Consider the following 22,913-nt stretch of genomic DNA (forward strand, 5'->3'; position numbering starts at 1 on the left):
GCCACCATTTAATGGACACAGATTTTTTTCATATTTGCTTATTTTCTGACTTGTAGCATTTAAAAAAATGAGTTGATGAGAGAAGAAAGACTGGGGCTATGTCTCTGAAAGTGAGATGTTTATTGTCTCTTTGGAGCTATCGCAGTAGAACACTTTCTACACCAGTGAAGCACTTACCGTAAGTAACAATTCACCAGGGAAGAGGGAACAAATGACGGATGTTAAAGTATTGAGGCGTCTCCACAGTTCACTATCAATCCACCCAATTTCCTGCCACAGTAACGTTTCTTTCATTTGTGCCTCTCCTTTGGGGTCAGTCTACAGCAGCAATATCCTCAGTTTCTTCTGGAAATTTCCCGGCTTACTGCTCTAAAGAGACAGGTTCTCTCCTGCTGGTTAATAAAACTGGTAGGGCAGCCAGCTTCCTTCTGGTTGCCAAGGAAACCACCAGGCCACTGGCCCTCTGGAAACGGAAAAGAACAGCAAGTGAGAGACCACGAGAGCACACATTCCACCCTGACTTGGAGATGAAACCAGCTGTCAGGCCAGTGTGAAGGAGCAGCGGCCTGGGAAGAGCTCCGTAGTCTGCAGATTGGACAGGCAAGGCCCTGCAGTGGAGCCGCAAGATGTGAGTAGCGTCCGTGCTCTTTTAAAAAAGGCCTGTCGGCTCAACAGACAACTTTAATACCTTCAGACTTTCCACTGCTTGGCTGGAGAGGTCGGAGACTCTATGGGGCGACCTCCACGGAACTTCCACATCCCCTAAATATGTCGCTTAAGGGCGGTGGGTGCCGCCAAATACCCTTTGGGCTTCCAAGCAACTGGGTAGCTTTCTACTATTGTCTGCTGTAAAAGGAAACACTTTTTCAGGGAGCTAAGCGAAGAATAGAATGTTCTTCTCGCTTAGTCCCTGAATAGACAGGAGTCTGAACTTGTTTGGTAGGTCTCTTCTGTTAATCTTTAAGCCTAGGGACAATGAAATCAAGCAGATCCAGCTCACTGTGGAGAACTGCGAGGAAAATCCAGGGCTCTGAAGCCTATGCTGCCCCGAGGCTCCGCTTCTATCCTTCAGTGCTGTCTACAGCCCACTTACGTGCCAGGGTTTATGGCGTTTACTCCTCAGAAAGCACAAAACGAAAGAAATAAACAGTAAACTTCTTAAATAAGCATTAAAAGGCAGGTTGGATAGCTAAGCTTAAAAAAATGATGCTGTTACTCAAAAGTGGAAAAAGTGTGATAAATAATGAACAAGTGAGACAAGATGATATTTTAATACAAGTCCAGCAGCCCATACACATTCTTACATCAATCTTATTGTTTTATAAACATGTCCTAGGGCTTTTAGCAAAGAGCATGTTGGTATATTTGGGGGGGGGGAATGTGTGTCAAGAGCATTTATGAGGTATTTATGAAAAAAGAAGTCCTTATAAAATACTGGAAACTCAAATTTGTACTGTTTGCAAACTTGTTTTGATGTAGCTGTGTGTAAGAGACAGAGGAAGGAGAAGGAGGGAGAGAGAAGAGAAAGAGAGGGGGGAGGGAGGGGGGAGGGAGGGGGAGGGAGGGAAGGGCGATTCTTGAGAAGTTATTAACTTTTTTTTAGAATGAATAATGCAATATGTTTGGAGGGGAAACAAATTTTTTTCATTAATTTTTTTCTGACAGAAATAGGGCAGTTTCTGAGAATAATAGTTTCTGTAAAGTGTTTATGGAAATTAGTGCTTTTCAACAGCGAAGTGTCGTATTTTCCAACTTTCTTTCCCACACCAGTTTTTCATTGCTTGAAACTGGCACATGCTCAGCTTTGAGACTCCAGTGCCCAGTGTGTGTGCCTTTAAGAGACAGTAAGAGGTCACCAGCACAGACAGCGGTATGGTGTGTCTGAACTGCCTGAACACTGTCTAGCCTGCAGCTAGGCAAAGCCATGGGTTCGAATGACAGTGAATAAATCAGCGGAACGTATTCCAGGTCGCTCCAGGGAGAAACTTGAAGGTTTTGCCGTTGCCAAAGGAAGGAGAGGTAACTGCCCATTTTAGCTGGGGGTTCCTGGGCTCTCACTGACACACTCCCTACCTGCACTGGCTGAAGCAGCACTTGGCTTCTATTAGCTTCTCTTCTGATGATGAACTTGAACGTATTAACTCATTTATTCCTGTTTCTTCTTCAAAGACGGTTTCTGAAGTGTTTATATATAGTAGAAGTGACACAGTGCATCTCATTAAGCATAAGATTTCCATAGACAGCTGAGTGAGAGGCCTTGTAGTCTGGCGATGGATTACAAGGGGTGGGACATCAATGGAGTCTGCCTTTCCACTGTGGCTCCTTATGGTGTATTTGGCTGTGCAGTTTAAAGTCTGAGCCATTGCTAACTAGATGTGGGACCTCTGACAAGTTATGAAGCCCCTCTATGTCTCCATTTTAAAAAATATGATAGTGGGGCTTTACCAGCTGGTTTTAGGGTTATTGCAATAGTCAATGGCCTAAAACATATTCAGGATCTGAAACAGTATCTGGCACAAAGATGCATCCAACCCCAACCCTTGTTAGTTTTACTAAATAAAGTCAGGTGGGTGCCTGTGGTTCCAGCTGCACCCGTGGAAGGCCAGGAGGAGCGGGCCTGGGCGCTAGCTGCTCCCATGGACGAATCACTTAGGCTCAGGAGTTCAAGACAAGCCAAAGCTACTAAGTGGTACCTAAAATAAAAATTAACAATTTACTAGATAAAAAATATGGAGAATATCTGGCCTAATTTCAGTCAGTTTTAGTATGCTAGAAGGCTCTCACTTTGTAAAGGACATTCTATTTATTGATGACCACTTTCTTTGTTATTAGTGGTAATTTTTTTTTGTTTGTGTTTATTTCTTTGAGAATTTCTTATAATTTGATCATATTCACCCCCCTTCTGGAGTTCCTCCCAGATCTACCTCCTCTACCCGCCAAACTCTGTCCCCTTTAAAAAACAGTAAGTCCAACTGATGCTGCCCATGTGTTCTATCTGTGTCTTGACTGGAGCATGGCTGACAGGCTGAAGGCTACACTGAGTGTCCCTCCCATAGGACTCTGTGCCCACCTCCTCTCTCCATGCTGGCATTTTGTCTGACTGGAGCTTGCAAAGATCTTGTGACTACTGTCACACCCTCGAGAATTCACATGTGCAATGGCCCTGGTGTGTCTGGAAGGCGCCCTTCCCATGTAGTCATCCACTGCCTCCATCAGAACCTTTCTGGCCCCTCTTCTGAGGCGTGGGAGGAGGGGATGAGACACAGATGCTCCCTTTAGGGCTGAGCAGCACCCACAGCCTCTTATTTCCTACACTTTGACCAATTGTGGTTCTCTGTTTCAACTGCCATCTATATAAACAGAAGCTTCTCTGATGAGGGTTGACCAATGCAGTAATCTATGTGTATAAGAAATCACAAGGAGTCTATTTAATTCTGTGTCCATTTAACAGAAAGGTTGTCCTTGAGGGCCCGCAACCTATCTGCCTATAGTGTCTTGGCCCCAGGAACAGGGACGGCCAGGCCTTCAAGTTGATCAGATAGTTGGCTGTTCTCATGATGTTTATGTCACTATTGTACCACTGGGCATGTCTTGCCAGGATGGGCATTACTGTAGTTTAGGGTTCACAGCAGGTGAGATTATTTGTCTCCTCTGGTACAATGCTTAAGACCTTTTGCACTATGAAAGCTAACTGAAGCTCTGAGTGAATAGAGCACCATTTCTCAAATATGTAGTATTTCTCAAATACAGGGTCTTTCACGATCTAGAGCAGTGGCTCTCAACTGTCCAAATTTTTCAACCCTATAGTACAGTTCCTCATGGTGTGATGACCCTAACCATAACATTATTTTGTTGCTTCAGATGCTCATATTTGAAGATTCAAAGCTAACACACACAAGACAGACAGAGGAGAGAGAGAGAGAGAGAGAGAGAGAGAGAGAGAGAGAGAGAGGGAGGAGAGAGGGAGAGGAAGGAGAGAGGGAGAGGGGGAAGAGAGAGAGAGACAGAGACACAGAGAGAGATACACACACACACACACACACACACACACACACATACAGAGAGGGAGAGACACACACAGAGAGAGACACAGAGAGAGAGACACACACACAGAGAGAGAGACACAGAGAGAGAGAGAGAGAGAGAGAGAGAGACAGACAGACACAGAGACAGAGAGACACAGAGACAGACACACAGAGAGACAGAGAAACACAGACACACACAGAGAGACAGAGAGACAGAGAGACACACAGAGACACAGAGACACAGAGACACAGACACACACAGACACAGAGACAGAGAGAGAGCGCATACAAGGTTTGTCTTTTTGGGTCCAGGTTACTTCACTCAGAAAGAATGACTGTTTCCAGTTCCACCATTTACCTGTGATTTTCATGATTTGTTTTTCCTTTCCTCTTTTTCTTTTTGCGTTTTTTCTTATTTTTTCTTAATTTATTTAGATTACATCTCAATTATTATCCCCTTGCTTGTCTCCTCCCATTCCTCCCTCTCTCCTTCTTACACTCTATTCCCCTGCCCTAGGTCTGTGACAGAAGAGGACCTCCCACCACATGGTCACAGCCTATCAAGTCTCATCTTGGTAGCCTTCCTATTCTTTCTCTGAGTGCTACCAGGCCTCCCCACCAAGGGGAAGTGGTCAAATATGGGGCACCAGAGTTCTCTTTTTGCATTTCTGAGAAATTTTTATTGGCCTTTTGGATAAAATTTATTTGCCAGGAAGGATGATCCTATCACACATCTGCTGGACCCAGCGCACGACCTCCCCTTTGCTGGTCCTGAGCTTGGTCCCAAGGCAGCCTGCCCTGCGCTTCTGTCTGTGATGCTGAAACCTGGCCTACCCAGCACACACAGAAGTCCAGGCCATAGGTGCCAATGCTCGCGGCATATCTGATGCCCAGATCAATGTGTTATTGAATCCCCAAAACCAAAATTTCCAGTATCTGAGAAGTTATTAATCATACTCCTACACCTTCAGGCCTTTCTCCAGAATTTCTTTCACCTTGGCTCCACGGACCGTGCAGTGAACAGCAATCTTTCCATTTTTCCTGGTGCTGAAAGACCTGGTGGTGTACCTGGCTTTAGAAAATACAGGTGTCTGGCCTGTGAGCTGCTCCAACACCTGGGCTGCCCGGGTCGTCTGTCCCTGTTCTCCCCCACACAGATACTGAGGCAGAGCTTATGGATGTGAAGTTCCCGCATGGGGTTCTCTTTTTCACCTTGACCTTGTGCCATGATGGAGAACAGGAAGAGAGAGCTAATCTGTTTTTAAAAGCACGAATAATAATAGTCCATTGCATAAGTTGTGTCCTATTCATTATCCATGTATCATGTGCTAGACACCTGGGATGACTCCGTTTTGTGGGTGAGAAGCTATCTGTACAATGGGGCCTGGAGTCCTTTAAGGACATACCTACTGAAGGTGTAGCTGGATCTTGTAGTAGCACTGTCTCTTGCCTTCTGAGGAACCTCCACACTGACGTTCATAGTAGCTGCAAAAGTTTTCACTCCCACTAGCATAGACGTGTTCCTCTGTCCCTACATCCTTGCCAGCATTGGTGGCATCTGTTTTTTCTGACAGTAGTCATTCTGACCGGGGATATATCTCAAAGTAATTTTAATTTTCATTTTCCTGATGGCTAAGAATGTTGAACATTTTAAAAAATGTTTTTCATCCATTTGTATCTCATCTTTTGAGAGTGCTGTTTGGTTCCATGCCTCAGTTTTGACTTGGGCTGTCTGCTGTCTTGCTGCATCTGTTGTCTGTATATCCCAGACCCACTGTCAGAGGGGCAGCTGGTGACAACTTTTTCCATTTTGTAAGCTGCCACTTCACTTGAATGTCGGTGCCCCCTGTTCAGATGCTTCCTGGACTCACGGGGTCTCGTGCATTGATACTGGGGTCCTGTCCAGGAGGGCTTTCCCTTAGCCAACAGGGTCAAGTGCATTCTCTGCTTTTCTCTCTCAGACCCAGGTGGTCAGAGCTTACTCTGAAGTTTTCACCCATTTGGAGTTGGGTCTTATTCGGGCTGAGAGACAAGGATCCAGTTTCCTTCTTCATGTAGCTGCTCAACTTTTCCAGCAGCATTTGTTGACGACACTGTCTTTTCCCCCATTGCATTTTGTTGGCCTTTTGTAAAAACAACAAAACAAAACAGGTATCCATAGGAATATGGGCCGATATGTGGACCCTCAATTCTATTCCATTGACCAAAGTGTCTGTTTTACGGCAGTATCATGCTATTTTAATCACTACAGCTCTGGAGTATACTTGGAATCTGGGGTTGTGGTGCCTCCAGTAGTTTTTCTTGATTGCCCAGGATATCTTAGGTCTTCTGTATTTCCATATGGAGTTTAAAATTATTTTTTAATTTCTGTGAGGAATTTTTTAGTTTTGGTGGGAACTGTGTTGAATCAGTAGATTGCTTTTAAGATGGCAATTATCACAAAATTATTCTTACCCATTTATAAGCCTGGAAGGGATTGGGAGAGAGGCATCTTTAAGGGCCACTAGTCAGTCTGCCTGTCACTGTGGTGGTGGAAACAGGGAATCAGAACTTGCTGCCACCAAGCCTCACAGACCAAATGCAAACCACAGGACCCACATGGCAGAAGGAGAGGACCAACTCTCCCTTTGCCAAGTTATTCTCTGGCCTCCACATGCACTGTCGTAGGTGGGCACCCCACCCCCATACACAAAACAGCTTGAGGTATTTTAGAAAAGAAATGTATTTTGTTGATGTCTGTACTCCTACAGTTCCTCGAACTGTCTTACACACAGCTGCATTAGTTGACACAAGAATTGGACAATGAATTCCATCAATTCCCAGGTCAGCTCACTAATCATTTCCCTATTTCCACAACTGGTTGTAAATCTGATTTGAGTTTTTACAGAAAAATACCAGGCAAAGAGGGCCCCTTTTCACTGAGCCTGATCTAGACTCAAACTGTTGTTACAAGATGCAGCAAACGAGCCGGTTACTTCCGACTCTGAAGTGGCTTCTGGGAATGTCCTGACAGGGCATGCTGACATAGTCAGTTTGTAAGCAGAACTGAGTAATATACTGTACTTAAGTGTAGCAGTAATGGCACTTATGAACAGGACGATGCATTTAGTTGGCTCTGGCTCTGACCTGTGTGGTGGGATTATCATCCAGCACTACACTGAGAGACATGGAGCTCAGAATGGTTCTCAGGCTGGCCCCACCAAGTACATGAACTGTCACAAAGACATTTTAAATTGAGTTCAATAATGACCCAAATTGTATGCTTGAAGCTAATTTTGCCAAAACTGTAACATCTGAGACATAATTTTTTACTTTCCTTTTTCCAACCCAAGAAGTTGGTGAGATGATAGCAAACAGTTTAATAAATTAAGATGCTGACCACATCAGAATGTTGGTGCCCTAAGAACCTGTCTTACCTTGACCTCTGTAAGCCATGATCTTGACCCACAGAAGGTGACTTCAGTGTCTGGAACTTGGAGAGCCATGTGAAAATTCAGTGGCTTATCCTGTGTGCTGTTGCGGAATGTGAAGAAGACAAGACAACACTTAGCACATTAAGAAAACATCAGGGGGGGCCCAAGGTCACTGAACTTTCTGCTTTCCGAGCTTTGAAACATTAAGCACGGAGGACATCACTGCCCGCTGAGATCATCGCACACTGTTGTCTCTCATCTGCCCCCTGCAGTGTATTCCTGGGACACACCCACAGAAAAGAGGCTGCTAAAAACTCAAGAGGCTTTTCAAGATCCTACACTAAAGCTTTGATAGCATCCCTGTGAGCATCTCACCCGGTGTTGTGAGCTTTTCCTGGGCAGATGTGAACAAAAGTCTACTCGCCCCAGGAGGACACTGTTGACAGACAGCACCATCCCACTCAAGGCTAGCTCAGTGAGCCAGGGTGCCTGCTGGCCTTGCTCACAGGTGTCATTCTGAAGCCAAATATGAGTGACCATGGCCTGGGAACAGATTTAGGTTACCCCAAATTCCATGTTCCAATGTGGTAACAGTTTGATGAAGCTTTATAGTAACAGAACAGAGACAGTCATAAATCAAGGCAGTTTTCAAATTCCTTGGTGGAAACATTCAATAGGTGGTGATAGCAAAGTGGGGAAATCTTTGCTATAGGCCTCAGATGCTATCTGATGACATTTGCAGCATCTTGGTGCAGCATCTTGGTGGTGGAAGTTAGTGGCCTGTCAACACATTCCAGAGGTTTTTTTTTTACCTGTTAGTCACAGGGTGTTAGGTCACACGTGGACAAGAAATCTATTAACGAAGCTGAAAATAGCCCAAGATGAATTGTCAATAGGCTCTGAACCTGCAGCCTTCCAGTCTTCCCTGTAATTGATGTGCTCCTGGTACAAGTCTCACTGTTAAAGCTGTATGGAGCCTTTCTAATTGGTTAGTCAGCCTTGTAGAAGGTTCAGGGTAGGGTGTGGTTCTTCCCAGGGACTTTGGTTCACATAGAGCACTGGTTCAGGGAGTTACATGTAGGGATGCAGGAGACGTGAACACATCGCTGAGAAGTCCCACTCTGGCATGCATAAGGCCCCCAAAGCTGCACAGATGTAGTTTCCCCTTCAGTCGGCCTCCCACACTCTACACTCAAGACTGCGAGACCTCCAGCAGCTCAGGCAGGTGAGGCCTGATGGCCCCTCCCACCCATTCTTTCAGACCCGGACTTGAGGGGCTTGTGAGCAGTCACAGCCGCTTCTGATGAAGATGGGAATGGCTGCTATGCTCAGCGAGCAGTTATAACCATGTGACAGCACACACAGCCTTTCTCCATAGCCCAGCAGCAAAGGGTGATGGCACAGTCATCGGCAAGTAGTAAGCCAGACCTGAGGCAGGTGACTGCTCGCTTTAAGAGCCTAAGGGTGGTGTCTTCACCCCTCATCCCTCCCATATACTCCATCAGACCCTTGCTATGCCTCTCACAGGGCCAAGATGAGGATAAAGTGTAAAGTGCAAAGCCTTTGGCACAAGTATTTTAGCTGGTACTTTTTCATCACTGGGTGCCTGGAGAAGATGCTTAAGGGATTAAGAGGAAGGAAGAGCAAAGGGAAACCAAGGATGGGAGAGATGTTTTACTGTAGATAGCAGCTTGTCAATAGCTGGTCCTCACTAGCAGCTTGGCTTGCTACCCATTCAACAATCTCCCCAGGACCCAGGGCCTTCTGTCTCAGAGAGCTGAGCTCTGCCCTTCTCAGCCATACAGAAGCAGGACACATGGCTCTAGGAGGAGTTTCCAGCCAAGAGATGTTGAGATACTGAGAGATACTGAGAGTGAAATGACTGGCGAGCGGCTTCCGTTCTTCCCATTTGATTCTCTTGCTTTCTAACCCACTGGCTCCCTTTGAGGGACTCAGGTGGGTGAGTCAAACACACGCCCACCCTTCAGGAATCCCAGGTATGGAATAGATGCAACTAGAGAGCCTGCAGCTAGGAGTCAGAAGACAAGGAGCTGTAACCCTTAAACACACTCTCATGCTTGTCTCTTTCCTTAATTCCAGCTCTACTGGCAGCCTCAGCCACCTTCCTTAAACACAGCTCTCTCCTCAGCTGCACACCTTACTGGCCCGTGTCCGCCTCTTCTAGAGAAGCCCCGACAAGGGTGTGGACCCCGAGGAAGGTGCACAGGCCAAGCCAGAGGGGTACACCTGGAGATATGAAATATTTCATTTTCTTTCTTATCTCAAATTTTTAAAAATTCTGTTTGGGGATTGTATATCTATTTGAGAAGAATTCCCAAAATTTTAATGAATAAATTTCAGACTAGTTTGGAGACCAAACTGCTGTTGGCATAAAGCTTAAGTCTCTCAGCTTGGCCAGCAAGGTCTGGTCTAGACTTGCCTTGGGCATGTACTCAGCTCATGGGCCCAGGACATCTGCTGTGTGTTCTGAACACAACAAACTCTTTAGTAGTTCGCCATACTGCATGTGTCTCCTACCTCTGATGTTCCACCTGTGTCTTTAGCCAGCGCTCCCAAAGGCTTTGTCTTCTCACTGGCTTCCTGGTTGTTTCCTGAAGTGCACTGTCCCTCGGTAAACGTCAAGGCCTGGGAAGAATGTGTGGTGTCCTCGTTCCTTCTGAGTCTCATTATTTACATGGTATTGACTAAATGCCCTCTAAACACTGACTCATCGTTGCCTTCTGAGAAAAGAGGATCTAAGTTGTAAACATTAACATCACCAATCGGTGCCATATCTGACCTGTTTCTAAGGCTGAGTCCTGTGCATGAGCATCCACACACCAGTGGCTTACAGCCCAGCGACACTGAAGAGGGTGTTGCCCCCTCCACGGGCATTCTGAGACACGGGCTCTTCTTGGTAATTCTGACACAGAATTTTCTACCCATTCCATTAGTGGTAAGTCAATCACATAGCACCACACCCTCAAACTTAGACATGGCATCAAGCAGTGTGCCAAGCCAGGGTACGGGTGGGTACGGGTGGGCGGAGGACGTTTCTGATATAGCTGGATCAGAAGGAAGATAAGTGGCTTTGTGGAGAGATGAGAAAAACCCAATGTCAGCAGATCTGAAAATTTGTAGAAAAATGATAAAACAAACCAAAACAAAACAAAAAACTATGTCCACTCATGAGATCTGAGGCTTAAACCACTGAGCAGATGTTAAAGCCAGAGGTACTACTGAGATTTGGTTAGCTACAGAACTCTCAATAGGGAGCCGAGCTGAGCAATGGCAAAGGCTTGTGGAATTATGCAGATACAAACATCAGTTGCTTCAACACAAATTCCACAGAGATTCCTGTTCAATCTAGGGTTACACCCAACCTTTAGATCATGTTTATACTTGGCTCCAAAAGGACTGTCTCAACTGGATGAGTTATGTGTGTAAGAAGATAGTAGTCTTAAGGAGATACTACGTCTGAGGGAGGAAAGCTTTTGGACCATGCACCCCAAACACACTTGAAATGTCATAAATAATGATGTTTTGAATTCTGTAAACTTAATGAAGAAGAAAAGCATAACTAGAGAAATGCACCATTCCTCAAATTATTGAAACAGCTAAAAATCAAATGTGGGGTATGACTTTCACACGTACTCTGGTGCCTCATATTTGACCATGTCTCCTGGAGGGGGAGACCTGGTGGCACTCAGAGGAAGGATAGCAGGTTACCATGAAGAGCCTTGATACCCTATGAGCATATACAGGGGGCGGAAGTCCCCCTCAGGAACAGTCATAGGGGAGGGGAATAAGGGGAAAATGGGAGGGAGGGAAGAATGGGAGGATACAAGGGAGGGGATAACCATTGAGATGTAACAAAAATAAACTAATAAAAAATTTTTTTAAAAATCTTTTAAGACAAAAAAATCAAATGTGATTTAAAATTTTAATTCAAAGGCATACTTAATTTGAAATCAGAAAGGATTGTTATTCAAAAATGGAAAAGCAATTAGGGAAATGACCCCAGGAAAGAAAATGGGGGAAGCGCAAGAGCTGGAGACTGATAATGGCTCCAGGAAGAAGTAAACAGCTTCAGGGTTAAACCTGAGCAGTGATACAGAAGGCAAGGGCAGAAAACAAGCAGCTGCACCCCCCTCAGCCCCTCAGCCCCTCACCCCCTCCATCTCCACTACCACCTCACCCAGATGTGACACCCCCCAAAAACACATTTTGAAGTCACTATTTGGGGTGCTAGCAGAAGCAGCACCTCAAGTGCTCTTGCTTACTGCAAAAGTATTTGAAAATCCTGAGGTGGTGAAAATGAAGGGCCATGCAATAAAGAGGACACTAAATACATCCCACAAAGATAGTCTGTCCGTTTGTTTTCTGTTACTATAATAAAATATCTGAGGCTGAGAGGTTTATAAAGGAAAAAAAAAACCACGTTTCCTTACCTTCAAGTTTTGAAGGCTAAAATTACAAATAGCTCTGCACCAGCTCTTATAAGGGCCCCATGGCATCATGGTAGAAGCAGGTGGGAGAGAGAAATTGCGGGAAGGAAACAAGGCAGACCTCAGAGCCAGGTCAGACTCATTCTGTTTTACCAGCTCTCTCACCAGAACCAATCAGAATCCTAGAAGAATTGCATCAGTATCTGGGAGCAATGTCCTCAGTGGACTAATGAGCTCTCAGTCAGTCTCTAACGGGTCTCACCATCTCTAACATCACTACACTGGAGACCCAGTTCTGAGATGTGAACTCCTATAGACGCTGCTTTCCCTCTGATGCATTCTATGCTCCTCTCCCTCCCCTCAGCCCACTGCCTCCCGAGTCCCTTTGTCCTACTCCTTGGTCCCAGGGCTGAGTGGCTGACAGAGGGAGACAATGCATTTTTGTCTCTATCGGGAGGCGGGATGGGCTGGGGAAAAAAATGAGGTAGGGAGAGGTCTCTTTAACTTATGGTTTTGAGGCCAACAGTACAAACTGCTCTGGAGTTGCTCAGCTGGAAGAATTCCAGTCCCCAGAAGGTATGAGCTTGTCTGAGAATCCAGAGTTCTGAGGAGGAGGAAGAAAGACTTAAGAAGTAAGGATAGCCTATCTTTTTGAGGAGCAAGGTCCAGGCATGCTTAAAGTGCTTCCGTGATTCTTCAGACATTAAACCAGTTAAAGATGGTAGTCTGTTTGGTTTTGGTTTGTTTGGTTTTTTGAGAGAGGGTTTCTCTGTGTAGCCTTGGCTGTCCTAAACTCACTGTATAGACCAGGCTAGCCTCGAACTCACAATGATCCACCTGCCTTTGCCTCCCAAGTGCTGGGATTAAAGGCGTGCACCACCATGCCCAGCCCCAAAATGGTAGTCTGAACTGGCTTCCTGTAGCTGAATTTGTTGAGCTATGCTTTTCCATTCAATCAGTAGAACTGATTGAGTTCTTACTAGAAGTAGCGCACCATGCTAGAAACAAAGCACAAAGCTAAAGAAGAACCCCTCGTCACAGAGGAGGTGCCACTCTCTAACCCAGTGAACAGAGCAGACTGCCACGGTTTGTGCAGTACTATTTGTACATTGTATTTAAGTCTACACCTTGGCCCTGAAGTTGTGGTGTTAATATTTGAGGTGGAGTTAATATTTGAGGAAAAAATATTTTTCTTTTTAAAAAAATCTCCTGAAGCATGCTATTCTTAATACTGCATTAGTAATCCCATAAAAGAAATCATTTTGAATGGCAATGTTGCCCCAGCTGTGGTGGCACATGCCTGTAACCCCAACACCCAGGAGGCACAGGCAGGTGGATCTCTGAGTTGGAGGCCAGCATAGTCTACATAGTGGGTCCAAGACAGCCAGGGCTACACAGAGAGACCCTGTCTTGGAAGAAAAAAAAAAGTAATGTTTTCCTAATCTAATTATGTTGCTTTTGCAAGCCATGGTATATATTACTATACACAGTGGGTCTATCACACACACACACACACACACACACACACACACACACTCACACACACACACTCACACACACATAGAACACACTCACACACTCATACACACACACACACACACACACACTCACTCACACACACACGTTTTTACACAGCTCCCTTGTCCCTTCCTATTCCCTGACCTTGTCCATTTCTATTCCCTCACATTCTGAGGAGGGGGATATTTCTCAAGTGGGGAAAAAAGGAGAAAATACCTATATAATTAGGATAGAATGACAAGAATTTGGAAAACCTCACAGAGGACAGAGACAACTGGTAGGCTGGAACCTTCTGGCTACCTTAACGTGACACATCTTTTTTTCAGTGTCCCACCCTTTCCTGTGCTCCATGCTGGAGCATTTGTCCCTTTGCCGCATGATGACTCCCTCTTCCGCTACCATAAAACGTAGGCAATGTCATTTACCTGCGCCCATTCTGTTTATAGCACGGACACAAATTAGTAACCATGCAGTGAAGCTGAGGTGTACCTGTTTTAAAAAACATTCAGAAAGAAATTCATGGCAAACAAGGAGAAAAATGTCAAAATGGAATAAAATGGCTAGCAGGACATTTGTCCCAACCTCTACACCCTTAGTGAAGCTGCCAACAACTGGCTCCCTTCTTCTGGCTTTTGGGCTCCCTGATGTCCCAGTGTGCAGGGACTGAGTTCCCATGCAGGGCCTTGACTATTGGGAAGAGGCTCTTAAATCTCTTTGGAAACTTCTGGCATCCTTGTTCTGGCAAACTCCCATGCTTCCCTTTCTATCCCTCCTTCTTCCTGCGGGCTCTGAACAGTATCAGTGGCTGAAGACCAAGCAGCCACTTTCCCAGGCTGTGGCTGATGCACAGAGGCACTATGATCACTCCTGTCCCCAGCACTTTCAGTGAGTCAATGATATTCACAGAATTCCTGGTGTGTGAACACAAGGTTACTGGGACGTAAAGTCCCAGAAACCTGATAGAATCTGGGACAACTGATTATCTAAAATTATCTTGTAGTTGATAAATTCCCTCCTGTTCCTTACGAAGTGAGGTAGTCAGTCACCTATGCCTTCCAATGCCATTTAAAACAGGCAAGCCTCTTGTTCACTCCCCTGCTCCAAGTTTCACAAAGCTCTTTCTTTTCTTACCAAATAGACCTGTTGATTAACTTTTTAAAAAAATCTCACGTGACTGCTTCAAAACAAACACAAGACAATATAAAAAGCTCACCCCGTCCTCCAGGAAGTTCAGTCCGTCTCTCTGCTGCCCTTTATAACCATCTGTGTTCATGTAGCTATTCTCACTTCAGGCCTGTTCATCTCCCATCGAGTATAAAGCTTGCAAGGCAGCACACAGCTCCCGCCGGAAGCTGTCTCTTCTGCTTGGCCTGGCCCAGGCATACAGCGCCTGCCTGGCTCCTGACGTGGCTCCTGACATGGCTCTCTCCCTGTTCCCCACTGCTGAAGCTTCGGGTCCTCCTATGTAGGTCTAGCTTGTCCTTGGCTCTAATGTCACGGACAAGGAAGAAAATGCCGTGCGTTAGAACGGAAGCTCCATGAAGGCAGGACCCTGAAGGCAAGGCTGTTCCTGCAGGGCTGGCCAAGTGCCCACCACCTAATAAACTCTAGATGAGAGTGAACTGACCGATGGATGTATTCATAGTTGCTGCCAGCATCTTTCCTTCGGGTCTTTACTTGCAGAGCCTATTTTTATCCTCCCTGTGACTTGTGTTTGTCAGAGCCCTGGCATTTTTAGCTTTGCCTCCTTCCAGTTTCTTGCTGCCTGTGGCCCCCCCTGCACCACAGTGTGTCCCCTTCCTGCTGTCTTTATTTCTGCACATATATCTAACATTTCAGAACAACCCTCTCTTGCTTGCCCATCCCTTCTTATGGTGAGTCACAGGCTCGTGCCAAGTGGTGTTCAGTAAGCCAGATGTTTGGTTTGTCTTCAATGTCCTGTAAGTCAGGACAAACTTCACTTGTTTTTGCAAAACTAAAATCTGATGGCTTCTGCCACAATGCTTGTTTTCCTCCAGAGGCACAGTGATTGCCTAGCCAAACACTGTCCCATTACTCCTTAGAATACAATACTTTCCATTTCCCACGGTAGTTTGTTTTTTTAGTGCGTGTGTGCATGTCTGCTTGTGTGCGTGTGTGTGTGTGTGTGTGTAGCTTAGTTTTGGGGCCTCACAAATTATTTGACAAAATTGATTCATAATAAAACTTGTTCTGGGATAAAGGCAGATATGTTAAGACAACTGATTGTCTCTAACAGTAACAATTGACTCTGATACACAAGTCCATTTGAAGGACCAGAGAAAAGATTATTGTGGTGTAGGGGAGGGGATCTGTCTAGTAAGAAGTTTACCATTATATGTTTCATTGCCGTCTGCATTGTGCTGTGTTAGCCAGCATGCGTGGGTGGGTAGCTGACTCCTACAAGAGCTGCTTGTCTTTGGATTCCAGAAAGTCAGATCCAGAGTGGGAGGGGGGCATGTGCTTGCTCAGGGTTGTGCAAGTCCAGGTAGGTAGCAACAGCATGTTGGCAGGGCGTGCTTACTGAAGTAATTCCATGTCCCTGAGGTAGACAGCTTGCGGTGGCCCCTTTGCTGATATCACCCCAGCTCTCTTGGCTTGTTCATCTTGCTGTCAGCACATATCACTGGGAGTTTTATGCCTCAACTGAGCCAGAGTTCAGAAGTCTGGCTGCTGTTTCTCTTGAAGTGCCAAGATAAAAGCCCTGCCTGTCTCTAGTAGAAACGCAAGACAGGGAAGTTTACAGCTGCTGGTCTGGGGGCGACTTTCAGGCAGATGTGCACTTGTAAGGGGGCTGTGATAATAAAGCTTCAGGTTCCCTTGCAGGTGCCTTCCAGGGGGCTGGCTCATGAAGGAGAAGCAGGAGCACACTGGTCCATGCTGGACAAGAGCGACACCACCCTCCAGCCTCTGCCTTCTTCTGCTCGGAGCACTAGGCATCTCTGCACTTGGCCACCTCACAAAAGGTCACAAGAACAGCACACTGATTCTTACAAAGGGAAATACCATTCGGAACTGCAGCTGCCCTGTAGACATCAGGGACTGTGACTACAGCTTGGCCAACCTGATGTGCAGCTGTCAGTCTGTCTTGCCTTTTGCCATGGAGCAAACCAGCTATTATGGCCACCTGACGATCTGGTTTACAGATCCATCCACCCTGGGCCACCTGCTCAGGTTCACGCTGGTCCAAGACTTGAAGCTTTCCTTGTGTGGCTCCAATGCCCTCCCCACCGAGTACCTGGCTATCTGTGGGCTGAAGAAGCTTCGCATCAACACTAAAGCCAAGAATCCCTCCCGGGAGCAGAGCTTGCTCATCCACAACAGGAGGGAAGGCGGGTCCTTGTACAGAGGCTGGCAAACGTGTCTGTTCATCTCCTTCTTAGATGTGGCTCTTTTCAACAGGGACTCATCTTTAAAGTCGTACAGCATTGATAACATTTCTAGCCTCGCCAATGACTTCCCTGATCTTTCTCACTTTAAAACTTTTCCGATGCCAAACAACAGGAGCTGTGTTGTCACAGTCATTTACTAGCATCCCTTGTCCATCCAGCAGGAACTCTGACAAGATGATGAACCATTTGAACAAGGAATCTGGGAATGAGGCCATGAAGTAAGTGTCCCCATTCCTTTCTCAGCGTCACACCTAAGTGCAGCCAGTCCTCTCTGGTCCCCTTTCAGTGCTAGGAGCTCTCTGACTCCTGAGGTGTGTCCTGAGAGTCAGCTAGAAGCTAGGCTGTTGCAACTGGCAGCCTGTGGAGAGGTGCCAGGTTAGAAGGCGAGTGGGTAGTGCATACCATGGACTGTTTCCTGGAGCTCAGTAGTCATGGCCCCAAGCAAGGGATCCTCCTTCAGAGTGCAGCAATCCTTCCTCCCCTGTGTGGGTACACTCCAAGATCCTGAGGTTGGGAGGTTGGCTGAATGAGCAAACAATACTAAGCCGTATTCATCCTTTATTTTCCTATACATAGCGACTTTTGATAAAAATCTAACTTATAAATCAAGATCACTGTGGGATTAACAAAAATTGTAACATACTATAAGAAAATTACGCAAGCATGCTTTCACACACTATTAATTACACCGTGCTTGCTCTTTCCATAACGACGGCTGCTCTGTGGCACAGCCAAACTTCCAGCATTGCTACTTCGCACGTGGTGGCCACTGTATAGTGAAACAAGGGTTTTCTGGATACTAACGCTGCAATTGCAATGGTCGGTCTGATAACAGAGGTAGTCACAGAGGGAGGATGAGCGGTGGTACAGACAGTGTTCATATGACAGGCGAGCGATGAGTCACATCCCAGGGGAAGCAGGCAGGACCACATTCTGCACACGCCTCAGAACAGCCTGAAAGTTTAAAGCTTCTGATAAATGAAACTACAGATCAGGAACCACTGTGCCCATTTTCTTATGTAGAATAGTCAACTGTGCGGACCTTCACATGGACTGAAGGCATCGGGGCTCTACGAGAGGGTGGACAAATGAGGGCACAGATGGAGCTAGACATTGCCTTCCATGGCAGTTCTCTCTGGTCCTTCTTCCTTTTCACAGAGCAGCCTGGCAAGGCTCTGCTGGTCTTTGCCCTTCTGTTTCCTCTGCCATTGTTCAAGCATCTTTGCTCCCTCTGTCCCCACCCCGTCTCTTACTTATCATTGGCCTTCCCATCCTTTCCCCTCTTGCTCCAGAAATCAGACCTTTGATTACTGTCAGTAGAATAGTTAAGCCACTTGAGGGCCAGCTAGGAACCTAACAATCACTTCTAACTCGGTGCTTAAAATACAAAAAACTCATTTTTTAAAACATGTATTTATTATTATGTATACAGTGCTCTGCCTGCATGTACACCTGAAGGCCAGAAGGCATCAGAACACATTATACATGGTTGTGAGCTGCCATGTGGTTGCTGGGAATTGAACTCAGGGCCTCTGGAGGAGCAGTCAGTATCCTTAACCTCTGAGCCATGTCTGCAGCCCAAAAATTCATTTTAAAATGAAATTTGGGTCCCAATTTCATTTAGGATTTTAAGATGAGAAAGTTAAGACATTTCATATGAGATAGTTAATACAAACATGTGTTACACATATTGATAAAAGGAACCAATGCAACATTTAAAACTTAATTAAATTGGCTCACCATTTTCCTCTCATTGAGACCCAATTTACCAGTGACGTGCAATAGTTTTTAAAACCCATGTCAGGAGGATGAAGATATGGTTCAAAGCTTAAGAGCATGCTGTAATCCTTCCAGAGGCCATGAGTTCAGTTCCCAGCACCTGCAGTGATTTGCTGAAAACCATCAGTAACTCCAACTCCAGAGGATCCAACACTTTTCTTCTAGCTTCCACAGGAATTTGTACACATGTGGCATATACACCAACATTGAATAAAAACTAAAACTAAAAATGTAAAGCCTGTGGCAGCTTTGACACATGCCTAAACTTAAGAATCAGACAACAAAGGTGAAACATTATTGAATCCATTATACCATGCTGATAAGAAATAATTTTACCATAAGATCACAGGTCAGTCACACTTATCATATTTTTTCATCTTAACCTTAACATAAGGTAACTCAACCTGCAATTACTGCATTTGCATAATTGGCAGGGGATTTGGTCACTCAGACTAATTAACTTGCGTCCACAATGTCAGCATTTAAATTAGGCCAAAACAAAGTCTGAACTATGAATTTTAACAGAAAATGTAATGGCCTCGTTACTGATATAGTTCAGAGGTAACATTAAAGTGAGAAAAAGACAAGGAGCTGGGGGAAAAGAGCAGGCAAGAAAACCTAAGTAAAAAGACAAATTATATGTATTTACCACCACCTACAGCCAGCTGGTAAAAGTTTAGCCATCACTTCCAAAAGGAGGAGGAAACATATTATCTTCCACACACGCACAAGGAATATTACACATTTTTCTGGCATAAAGGTTGTGAAGCACACAATTTATAAATAGTAATAACAATAAGTTCTCCTATAAACACAGTTTGATGCTTTCATTTATATGATAAATGTAACATTAAGATGCAAATATACATAGGAATACCACTTGTTAGTCAATGATACAAATACTTTCTACAGACTCAAATAGTATTTTCAAATACTACAGGAATTTCCTTAATTTGGGATACTATTTGGGCTGTAAATGTTAAAGATGTGACACATATTATAAATATGCATTTCTCTATCATAGCCAACAAAATTAAAATGAGACTGGTATATGCAGCTCTTTCTAGTTTTAGTGGCATAAGCTACTAAGAGAAGAGTTGAGAAAAGCTAATAGTATAGCTCCATAGGAAAGTGTTTACCCAGCATACACACGGGCCTGATTTAAGTTCTCAGCACAACACACACACACACGGCACATTCCCCTGTAGCTGCCATAGTCAATGTATCACTGCATGAGTAAAAGTGCAATATAGCAAGATAATTACAAAACCACAAATTCTGCTGCTAGAGCGCGACCACGATCTCCTATGAAATCCAGAACCGATGTGGAAGAAAGACAGCGGCAAGAAGAGGGCAGACAACAGGGGGCGCTGCGTTCACTGGAGGGAGAGCAAGTGCACTGGACAGGCAGGAGTGGTGCAGCTCCCGGGGAGGACTCGGGTTAGGGCCCAAGGCACGGTTGTCAGGCAGGTGGCTGAAGTGGAGTGGCAATCAAGAATGTGAGGCGGTCCCCCTGGAGTGCTGATGGGACTAAGAATAAATGGAAGACTATTCTTGATGCCTCTAGAAGGAAATGGGCCCACTAGTTAAGATGAGAAGCTGTGTTGTTCCATATCTTCTCCATTTTTAAAGCGCAGGCAATACTTTCAGTTAGAAAAGGTTACTTAGAAGTTCACTTACACTTGTAAAAAAATTCAAAGCACAACCTCACTCTTCTCGCTCCAATAAGGCTATGATATTACTGTATATTTATTATATAGCCCTTCTGGCTTCTGGTAAAACTCAAAATATACAGCCTGGCGTGGTGGCACACGCCTTTAATCCCAGTACTCGGGAAGCAGAGGCAGGTGGATTGCTGTGAGTTTGAGGCCAGCCTGGACTACAAAGCAAGTCCAGGACAGGCAAGGCTACACAGAGAAACACTGTCTCGAAACAAACAAACAAAAACAAAAAACCTTCAAAATATACATATACAAAAGAAGTATTCTTTTATGTTTTATACCAAAAGGTGGTATTTATAACCTGTTGTAAAAAATGTCTGGACTTTAGGACTCTCCCCAGTGAGGAACTAACATTCAGATGGCAGTAATATAGCACAGGCCATAGGTGATGGTTTTAAGAAAGGATGCATCGATCATTTTGCTTTTGTACTGGTCATACATGCATTTAAAGTGTATACTGTCAATCAGAATATATTTAGGTTATATGAAATATAATCTGAATCTAAATAAATCTAAAAGTAAGTCCAAGCCTAAAGGAACTCTGGGTCTGAGCTACACTTCTCTATAAGAGGTGGAAGATGGGACGATCCAAGAGGGTGGCTGACCATGCAAGGTGTCTGATTGGCAGGACAGAGCTTAGGGACCCAGCTGGGAGCTATAGACCACAAGACCTGGAAAGCCCTAAGTGAGAGGGGTCCACACGGTACAGAGCACAGGTGGGTCTGGCCTCAGGCCAACCAACTGGTCCACAGAGGTCGGGTGCCCAGTGCCCAGAGACTGGCTGCATACCCACCCACCTGTGAGCTGCAGCTGTGCTCTGTATCTCAGACTCTGTATCTGGGACTGAAATGTGGGTGGTGAGGCGCCTACATCTTGATCTGCTAGCTCAGAGGAGAACCCAGAAGAGCTGATGGATCTGACATCAGACCACCCCGCCAGTCCACAGAAAGCTCCAGTCTGGTGGCCGCAGGCAGGGTCTCCAAAGCCCAGCACAGCCTACCAGGCTGTACCTGCCCCCCCCTCTCTCTCTGACTGAACTGTGGGCTACAGAGCACCAGCATCAGTGTCTGGGGCCCAGAGGGGAACCCAGAGTGTAGATCTCGGATAGCTCTGACTTCAGATCACCCCGCCCAATGCCCATGTGGGGGAGGGGAGGACGCAGGTTGCTGTGAACACGTTCTTCAGCTGCTGCATGGTACCCACACTCTGGCAGACTGAATGGAGGCCCCACGGCCTGAGCGGGAACAGGCATAGCCACAGAAGCCCAGCCAAAATCTACAAGCTAGCACTCGGTACCCACACTCTCTAGCAGACTGAACCAAGGCCCCAGGGCCCCAGTGGCCTAGGGCAGGGTCTCCAAAGTCCAGCCAAAGGCAGGATAATGGGTTGTACCTACCCTTTCTTGGACTGAACCTTGGGCTGCAGAGCACCAGTCTCTGCTGGCCCAGTAGGGAGCCCAGGGTGTGGAGCAAAGTCCCCCAGAGCTGAACCCAGGTCACATGCCTGATCCAGGGAAGGGTTTCCTGATCCCCACAGGTGAGGGATCTTGACCTATAAGCACTCACCAATGAGCTGCTTTAAACGGCCAGTGAAGGACACTAGAAACTACCTCTCAACGTCAGTTGAGGCCAGCTAGAGGCCAACATAAAAATACAAACAACAAAAGCCAAAATAGGGGCTGGAGAGATGGCTCAGCGGTTAATAGCACCAACTGCTCTTCCAGAGGTCCTGAGTTCAATTCCCAGCAACGACGTGGTGGCTCACAACCATCTATAATGTAATCTGATACATACTGTATACATAATAAATCTTTTTATTTAAGTCAAAATAATATGGCATCTCCAGAACCCAGTTATCCCAAAGATTCAACCCTGGGAACTCAAACACAACTGAAGAATGAGAAAATGACCTCAAATCTTTAGTAATGAAGATGCTAATGGAGGAAACAAAATCCATAAACAAATACAGAAAGATGCAGCCAAACAGATCGAGGTCCTTGGGGAGGCCATGACAGAAGCCTATAGAGAAGAAATGAAGAAATCCCTGGAAGAAATTCAGGAAAATACAAACAATCAGATGAAGAAAAGCAATAAATGGAAACAATGATAAAAGCACAAACAAAAGAAAGCTCGGCACGAGAGACTTAGAGAAGAAAACAGGAATTTCAGAGGTAAGCATCGCTAATAGAATCCAAGAGATGAAGGAAAGAATCTCAGGTATAGAAGCTACAATAGAAGAATTTGACGCAACCGTCAATGAAAATGCTAAATCTGAAAAATTCCTCTCACAAAACATCCAAAAAACCAAGGACACCACGAAAAGACGAAACCTAAGGATAATAGGGATTGAGGAAAAAGAAGACACCTGGCTCCAAGGCCCAGAAAATATTTTCAACAAATTCACAGAAGAAAAATTCCCCAATTTAAAGAAAGAGATGCATATAAATATACAAGAGGCCTACAGAACACCAAATAGAATAGACCAGAAAAGAAAATCCTCCTGCCACATAATAATCAAAACTTAAAATGTACAGAACAAAGAAAAATATTAAAAGCGGCAAGGGAAAAAGGCCAAGTAACATACAATGGCAAACCTCTCA

The 22,913-nt window shown here is 45.3% G+C and overlaps 1 protein-coding gene and 1 pseudogene across 3 annotated transcripts; one reads left to right on the plus strand and one right to left on the minus strand.

Annotated features, from left to right (window-relative positions):
* Positions 1-469: 469 nt before the first annotated feature.
* On the plus strand, positions 470-17,055 carry EPCIP (exosomal polycystin 1 interacting protein). 2 transcript variants are annotated; one of them, XM_084801508.1, is made up of 3 exons: positions 470-628; positions 1,771-2,019; positions 16,237-17,055. In XM_084801508.1, exon 3 carries the CDS (start codon positions 16,271-16,273, stop codon positions 16,952-16,954), a length of 684 nt encoding a protein of 227 aa, XP_084657634.1. In that variant the 5' UTR covers positions 470-628; positions 1,771-2,019; positions 16,237-16,270; the 3' UTR covers positions 16,955-17,055. The 2 variants fall into 2 exon arrangements, with proteins under 2 accessions (XP_084657634.1, XP_084657633.1); XM_084801507.1 differs by having other exon boundaries at positions 16,249-17,055.
* LOC311608892 (large ribosomal subunit protein uL5-like) lies at positions 4,691-20,090 on the minus strand (annotated as a pseudogene). Its single transcript, XR_014783674.1, has 4 exons — positions 17,217-20,090; positions 9,977-10,179; positions 7,442-7,538; positions 4,691-6,148 (listed from the first exon to the last, which is right to left on the minus strand). The product of XR_014783674.1 is annotated as a large ribosomal subunit protein uL5-like (transcript).
* Between the last annotated feature and the right edge of the window lie 2,823 nt (positions 20,091-22,913).

Source organism: Acomys minous (genome assembly GCF_964271855.1).
Source record: "Acomys minous genome assembly, chromosome: 11".
Classification (NCBI taxonomy): domain Eukaryota; kingdom Metazoa; phylum Chordata; class Mammalia; order Rodentia; family Muridae; genus Acomys; species Acomys minous.

What these genes read in the sequence shown, in the direction of transcription:
- EPCIP (XM_084801508.1), top strand. Translation starts at nt 16,271, where the DNA reads ATGAAGGAGAAGCAGGAGCACACTGGTCCATGCTGGACAAGAGCGACA.